This window comes from Rhagoletis zephyria, unplaced genomic scaffold (genome assembly GCF_001687245.7).
Source record: "Rhagoletis zephyria isolate East Lansing unplaced genomic scaffold, Rhagoletis_zephyria_1.1 Rzeph_scaffold_02044, whole genome shotgun sequence".
Lineage (NCBI taxonomy): Eukaryota > Metazoa > Arthropoda > Insecta > Diptera > Tephritidae > Rhagoletis > Rhagoletis zephyria.
Window position 1 is genome coordinate 87696 of NW_016159128.1, and position 8473 is coordinate 96168.

Here is an 8473-nt window from a genome sequence, read left to right on the forward strand (position 1 = left end):
AAATAACGGCCGATTCTCATATAACGGTAAATTTAAGAAATGCTTGAAACTTCAATATTTCGAAATTGAAGGACGCTAATTTACTCAAAATTGATACACCTCGGCTTACCATCTAGCGAAAGGTTTCGGAAGGGTGAAAAAACATATTATTTAATACTTGCGCCGGGTATTTAATGTTCGGCTCCGCCCGAACTTAGACTTTCTTACTTGTTTTTATTTCATTTTTTATACATACACCAATTAACCCTTCTGGCAACACTAGAATGTCATTTTTTCTCGCGTATGGAGAAAGCTGACCAAACGAGAACCACGCTTGCAGAAAAAACTATCAATTGATAAAAAATAACCAACTTGCAGTTAGCTTTTTTGCGGGATTTCGATAATTTTTTTTTCAATTAGCTGCGACAAACTAACTTAAAGTGAGTTGAAAAGTCATGCAGGAGTCGTGCAGATGTCGGAATTTGGTTTTCTTTAAACAATGTTCTGTTTAAATATGTAGGTATACTCTTAAAAATTTTACTTTGAATACATTTTTTCTACACTTCACAAATGCTTTTTCAAGTTCAATACGAATAAAATGAAACCGAATTTTATATTATCATTTTAAAGTTATGTCTGAGTAAAAAATTGAAAAAAATAAATATTATTTTTTTCTTAATGATATTTTATGTCCAAAAGTTACAAGTTAGTTGACACCTAATTCAAAGGTAACCACCCTTGACTATTTCGCGCCCATCGCCATACAAATATAGTTAGCTTTCCTCAAAGAAAATATAAAGATAATAGTGACGATTGGTTTCTTCCTAATCAACTTTAAGTTATCTTATAGTTAGATACATTTCCTATATGCGCACATATATATATTAGGGTGGCCCAAAATAAGTAAAGTACGAATTTTAATGCTCTCACCCCCTAGGATTGTTCTATATCGAATGAAAGTATACCCCTATTTTTTTATTTTGAAATCAAAAAATATTTAGAGGTCGCTCAAAGCGCTCAAAGTTNACTTTTCGTGGAAATGGTATGGAATTCTTGAAAATCAATATTTTTCGATCGGAAAACTCTGGTTCTCTTCAGGGGACTTCCAATAAAAATATCCAGTTGTTTATTTAGCCATTTTTTAGTACTAAAGATTTTTTATTTATCCCCCCATAGCATTTTCTGCAATTTTCTGGGGGTTTTGACTGACCTATAAAATATAGTTACTATGAAAAAATTGTTAAAAAAATAATGCTATACTATTTCAACGAAAAGTTCTTTTTCCCCATATAAAATATATGGAAAACTTTAAGCGCTTCGAGCGACCTCTAAATATTTTTTGATTTCAAAATAAAAAAATAAAGGTCTATTTTTTCGGCATGGGGGGGTGAGAGCATACAAATTCCGACTCTACTTTTTTACAGGCATTTTTGGACATGCATACATACATACAGTTTACTCTCAGGAAATATCTATGAAATTTAACAGATGGTGATTGCATTAAAATTAAGTGGTAATTTCAGGGCAAGTTTTCGAAATAATCGCCCCCAATTTATTTAGCCGAACTCGCCGCTATAGCTGCTTTGTCATCTAAAAAACTTTTTTCTCGGAGATTATGCTTGGCTAAGTGAATAAAACAAACCCAAAAATAATATTATTTTGTTATATTCCCAACGTCTCTAATGTTAAATAATGTTCGTTATTTTTTATAAAATTTTGGTTTTTAATTCAACAAAACCCAAAATTTCAATCTTTGTACAAAAACTAGGAAATTTCGGTAAATTATCATGCAAATTTCCAACTTTTTATCACTTTTTATAGCCCACTGAATTTAAGTATAATAAGATGCATGTTTGAATTTTTTAACAAATTACCTTTAATTGTTGAGATTTAATTATTTTGTTGATAAACTTAAGGCAGGCGTCGTCTCCCATCGGCTCTTCTAGAAGGGTCGTTAATTCAACCTCTTAGTCTGGTATGAAAAGCTAAGCTGTAAGTGTTTTTTTTTAGTAAAGTTAAAACTTCGAAATGCTTGAAAGCTTCCATCCTTTTGATGCATAAACACGATTTGGCGCCCAGAAAAGAGTCGTAACGTTGTCAAATCGCAGGATCTCCAACCCTTTATTAATCCACTATTCAATCGCAAAAGTTTTAAGCATAATCATGCCATAATTTAGTTCAGTGTCAAATTATGAGTCAATCAAGCTGGTTCTGCAATTCACTTCCGAATGAATTTCAACCCCTGCCAATTTGAATTCAAAGCTAGTTTGATTGAAATTCACTCGGAAGTGAATTGCAGAACCTGCCTGCTTATGTATTTCCCAATATATGGATATTGTTGTTATATGTGAGCATAAAGCATCACTCACTCTTCTTCGTACGGGTTACTTTAACTCCAAGCGCGATAATGAGCTTCTAAGAAAGCACAAATTTTGATAAAAGAAAACAATTGGGGTCATTTGCCAGTTTTACGGGCACCAAATCCATAAGCTCTCAAGTCAAACGGTAATCATTTAGTTTCAGTTCTTGGCTCAAGCAGTGCCCATGCAAACGTAAAATTCGTAAAACGGAATAAATGTTAAAAGTGCTCAAATGAATTGGCATCTTAAAATAGTTCGACTAATGCCTTAGAAATTTGTATAAAGGGATTTCTTCAAGTGATTAATAATTTGAAAGAATTGTAAACTTTATTGCACTAAATATACATATGTGTACTATTTATACATACAACTCTATGAAACATGTATATCATCAAATCTTTATCACTCAAAAATATGAAAATGGCATGCGAACTTTTCAGAATGCGCCGATCCGCAATTTTCGTACTCTCGATAAAAGCCAAGGTAAAGAAATCTGCCGAAATTATAACCGTTTTTATGAATTTCTTTTTCAAAATTAAAAAAAAAAAAATAAAATAAATTGTAACCTTATTTAGTCATACTCGCACACAGTCTTAACTAATCACATATAAGTATGTGCATACTTAATAAAAAAAATATACATATGTAACAGTGAAACCATATTCCCGATAAAGTGAAGTAATTATAGCTAAGTGAATTTATATTGCTCATTTTTGCCAACTCAAAGCAAAAGAAACTGACAGTGGAAAATAAAAGTTGCTGGCGGCGTACATTTCGCCGCAAAGTGCACAGTGTATTTACGGTTTTAGTAAGTCTACAATCCATATTGTCAGATAATCAATGCNGTACTTTATATTATTAATGGCTCTTCAACCAATCACATAGAGCGAGCAAATTTTTCACAGTGATTATGTTCCAGTGTCGGATCGCGTATGTATGTGAAATCGACTTAGGCACACTTCCTGAAAGACTAAGTGAAAATCGTCGTGCCGCTCTAATTTCAGTATTTATCCTGAAAAGTGGCAAAGAGAAAAGGAGAATTTTAAAAAAGTATAAGCTCGGCCGAAAACGAACTTTATATACCCTTACTGTAAACTACATTATAACCGAGGGTCTTTCTTCCCGATTTCAAACAGTATTTATTGAAGAAGTCTGATGAGGAAATGTGGTGATTTCCGAAATAGCGATCACTTCTACCATTTTTTCAAAATTGTTGTTTCTTTTCCACAATAGTTTTTCATTAAAAGCGGCCTCAAGCTCAATTAAAATTGTTGAATAGTATTATTGAAACTGTGCTAAATTAGAATTAAAGAAAAAATTGTACCAAGTTTTGCAGGAATCGATAAAGTGCTTACTAGGGATGTTAATTGTTTCGCTTTTTACGATCCCGGCATTTTCGGGATGTCGTTATCACAATTCCGGGATCCCGGGATTAGTCCTGGGATTTAGATATTCAACAACTTAAATCGAAAAAATTGTTTCTACCATAATTTGCATAATTGCATGCTCTCCTACCATAAAACAAATAATAAATAAATGGGTTTGAAACCTACTTTTTAATTTAAAGTGGCGTTTTTATTTTTTCTCTCTGACGTCAGGATTTATTTTAAAGGACTTTGTAATTTCATAGATATGATTAATTCCAAAAATTATTTGAAAAATTCAATGAAATGTATTTAGAATAAAATTATGGGTGCCAAATGCAAGAGAAACCTTCTTTAGTGTTTAAAAAAGTTAAAATTTTTTTGGATTCACAAGGACGAATAGGTAATTTTTTAAGCTTGTAAAGTTGGAAGGACGGAATTCGTGGATGTTATCGAGTTTATATACATACGTCCTTATTATATAATTTTTTCAAAAACAAATATTGCGAAATTTCAAGGATAGAAATTTAAAAGGACATTTTCAATACTTACCAGTCTTTACACAGCAAAACATTGAAACTGCTTAAATTCTACAGAATTTTCTTTTTAATTTGATACCCATACTTCTTCTCTAAGCACATTTCACTGAATTTGTTAAATCGTTTTTGAATTACTGACGTCAGAGGGAAAAACTAAAAACGCATTTTTACTATATTTTGCCCATGGTTTTGCGAATATATTGATTTTTGTGTGTAAAATTTACTATCGCACGGTGTTATATGTATAATGAGCTAGACATTTATAAAAAAATATTAATTATGAAATAAAAAAAGGAATATAGCCAATACTGGTAAAGAAAAGGAGTTTCTATTATTGTCATCAGTGCAAATTAAAAATTCCGAAAATGCCGGGATTATTTGCCAAAAATCCCAGGATTTTCGAGACCTAAAAAAGGACGGGATCGCGGGATTAACATTCTTAGTGCTTACCATGGTTAGAACCCTACTTCGATCGTAGTAGATTTACTCCGATTTTCGAAAAATTTTCTACGCTACTATGCTTTACCTACGATCTTTTCTTTCGGAAATAATAAAGTGCGCGTATTGCAGCAAGCATATTAGTCCACAAAAAAATAAAGAAGTTGAATTGTCTTGTTTTGTATGACATAAATAAGTTACCTTTATGAAACTGAATTGTGAAAATTTTTTGATCACCTACATAACATTCATAATTTCTCCCCGATATTTATGCCGGAAACGTAATTTTTAAGATTGCTGAATTCCTAGAAATGAGAAAAATTGCAAGCACACAATAGACATATTTTTCGTACAACATTTTTTGCATACTTAATAAAAAAAAAAATCTGGATTATGTTTTTCTTTCAGCAAAGGGAGGATAATAAAAATTCTACTGCGGAATTTTATTTTTTGCTACGATTTTTCAAGTCATTTACTCTTATTTAGACTTGCCGAAATTCTAACCCTGGCGCTTACCGATACATATACACTTATGTAGTCATAAGTACAGTGACCATATTTATGAAAGCCGAATACAGCTTACAGATCTTAAAGCCTTCTTGAATGATCCTTGATGTATGAGCCCTGGAACAGTATCTTTTTAGTAACATCACAAATTTGTAGGATAATTTTATCGAGATTTTTACCCCGTAAAATTTGTTAAAAAAAATTAGTTACATTTTAGTAGAGTAAAGTGCAATTTTAAGTCGCTAAGGCTTGCCATTAATTTTTGGCAAATTTTTTTGTTGACGGTATTACGCATTTTTTTCATACAAACTAAGTATGTTCGACCATCTTTTTGAAAGAGAAGCAAATGAGCAGGAATTTTAATGAGTTACAATGCTGCAAACCAAATTTTTTTCTAAAGATTCTAATTAAAAAGTGTGAAATTTTGGTGAAACATTGCAGAATTAATTTTTTTAGTTTTTTGCACAAAGTCGGAAATCTGGTATTATATGGTTTTTGTTAGTAAAAGAGCTATACTTTCATAAAATAAATAATAAAAATAAATAAATTACCAGGACAATGGGTCAAAAAAAAGAGAACTGCCCCGTATAATATTGGACGGATGGTCACCGTAGTCATAAGTGACCGGTGCCACGCCCATTTAAAATAAATCTATAATTATCTCATTTCTTGTTCAGAGATTGTTGTAAGTTTCAAGATTGATTAAATTAGTGTCCTTAATTATTGAAATATCAGAGTTTTCGTATGTCCGAAGTTTACTGTTATATGGGAAGAAGGAAGGAAACTTTAATCCGATTTAAAAAATTTTCAACATATTTCTTTTTTGTTCCAAGTGCGAGTTTGGTAGAAATTGAATTTATGTAGTCATAAGTGGGCGGTTCCACTCCTGTTTACGAAAAATGTTTGATCATCTCATTTATCTTTCTATATTTCTAAGAGATGTAAACATCGGTTTTGAGTAAAGTATGTTCGGAATTAATATACTGATTTATCGCAATTTTCGTATTTCTGTAAATTACCCTTGTATGGGAAATGGGCGTGATTATTGTCCGATTTCATAAATTTTCAACAAGATTCTTAGTGTGATTCTAAGCAATGTGCGTTCCGAGTTTGGTGGGAATTGATGGGCGATGCCATGGCCATTTTCCAAAATACGTTATGCTGAATTTCCACTGGTCATTAAATGACAGAAATTGTACTGCCAAATTATTCGTATCGTTGCATTTGAAACAAAATAGTCATTAGTGTCTAGTGGAAATTCAGCATCAGATTGACTTGCGCTATGTTCCCATGGCAACCACCAATTACGTTGCTAGCTCGTTCAGCTAGGAATATTAATTACCCTATTTACGTGACAGTTTCTTGTTATAATTTCAATTGCCTAGTCAAAATTAGGAATTATTCAAGGAACGCGATTTTTTCGTTTTTTTTTTTTTAAGCAGTTAAAGCTCTAGTATAAATTGTATGCCCAATACAAGTCATAAGTTTTTCTATCATAAAAATCCTTATCTTATATTAATATTGCACAATATTTTTGGGGTTCTTTCAGCTTGCGCCAACATTTCTTAAACAAAAAATGCATACGTATAACACATTTCGTACTCCTTCGTTCACATATGCATGTATGTATGTAAATTTTTTTTATTTTCAACAAACAATTTCTTATTCTGAGTTATGAAGCGAAGAGCCTTAGGCGAATTAGTTGGCTGCACTCACTATGTGCTTCTTCTGCTTGTTGTGCTCAGCGATGCAGTGTTTGTCATTCACAAAATACAATTTATACAATAGTGTGTGCAGACAACTATAAGTATTTGCAAAGCTTGGTACTCATACATACATATGTACATACATATGTATGTACATTTATAGGTAGATAAGTGCATCTGAAACGCACTCAATTAAGAACCGACAAATCACATCAACACTTGCCATATACGCGACGAACTCGACGCTAACAATCAGTATAATACGCGCGCATATATTTTTAGTGGCGCATTGAAAATGAAAATAAAATAAAAATATATTAAAGCATACGTATGTATGTACATAAATTTTGTAAAAGAATGAGAAAAACAGGAAATGAAGGCGTTGAAATGCTTTTCATCTTTCTTCTTTTAACCAATTCATATACATATCTTTTAGTATATGTTTTTAAATAATCTAAGGCAGGAGGACAAAATTTTCTCCACTTATTGTGTGTAATTTATTGCCATCGAACGAAATATGTGTGTAAATTCAAAGCAAGAAAATACAGATGATCATGCGAATCCATTAAATGAAATTTATTGAAGAATATCGGCCGTTTCTTTGATTAGGATCGAGTGAAATGTGCTCTCGTTTATGTATGTGTGGTGATATTTCCAAAAATGTTTTGTTTCTTATGAAGACATGTCTGAAATTATTTAAGTGCTTCCGCCGCCGGGTTTTCAATGATACAAAAACTTTCTCTTTAATAACCAATATGCCAAGCATGCGCCCACCCGCGATCCTCACCATAATGAATACCCGTTTTTGAAAAGTTTTCTGAGATAGGGCGTTTTCGAACCGGCTGCCACACTCGTCCGTCGATAATTTTTTTTTTCGAAATTGCTTTCAAAAGCCGACAATGCCTTCGCTGTCCAAAGATACTCATTTGCTTATATTTATATTTATGTCACGTTTTATTTTATAAAAACACTATCATTAAATAAATACTCTTCATTTTATATTTATTACAGGCAAGCGCTGGCAAAATGGATGGAAATCCCGCCGTAGATTTATCGGAAATTGAGCAAATTGTCAAAGAGAAAACGGTTCGTATACAAACCCTTTTTTTAGATTTCTATACAAGTAGAGATAATTTTCTATTCCTATTACATTTTCCTTTGCCACAGGAACAACACGAGGAGAAATCAAAAATTTTAAAACCAAACGCAAACAATTGCAGTAATAGCAATGCTGATGTTTGTGCCAGCAACGGTTGCAACACAGTTGGTGAGAAGACAGATGCCACAGATAATTACGATAACAGCAACTTATATAATCATGAGGAGGTATGTATCTACAATTAACTTGTTTATAAACATAAAACACAATACAATTTTGTAACTTTCTATTGCTAGCGTAACACAGAAAACAGTGATATTGAAAGCGCGCTTAGAAAGCGTCAATACGCAATNTAACAGCAACTTATATAATCATGAGGAGGTATGTATCTACAATTAACTTGTTTATAAACATAAAACACAATACAATTTTGTAACTTTCTATTGCTAGCGTAACACAGAAAACAGTGATATTGAAAGCG

At 32.1% G+C, this 8473-nt stretch overlaps 1 protein-coding gene across 1 annotated transcript in view; it reads left to right on the plus strand.

Moving 5' to 3' along the window:
- Positions 1 to 8348, plus strand: part of LOC108365897 (triple functional domain protein-like) — a 77847-nt gene extending 69499 nt beyond the window's left edge. The window contains 3 exon segments of the mRNA XM_017620105.1: positions 7905 to 7979; positions 8061 to 8219; positions 8289 to 8348. Of these exon segments, the coding sequence (XP_017475594.1) occupies positions 7905 to 7979; positions 8061 to 8219; positions 8289 to 8348 (294 nt within the window).
- The last annotated feature ends 125 nt before the right edge of the window (positions 8349 to 8473 follow it).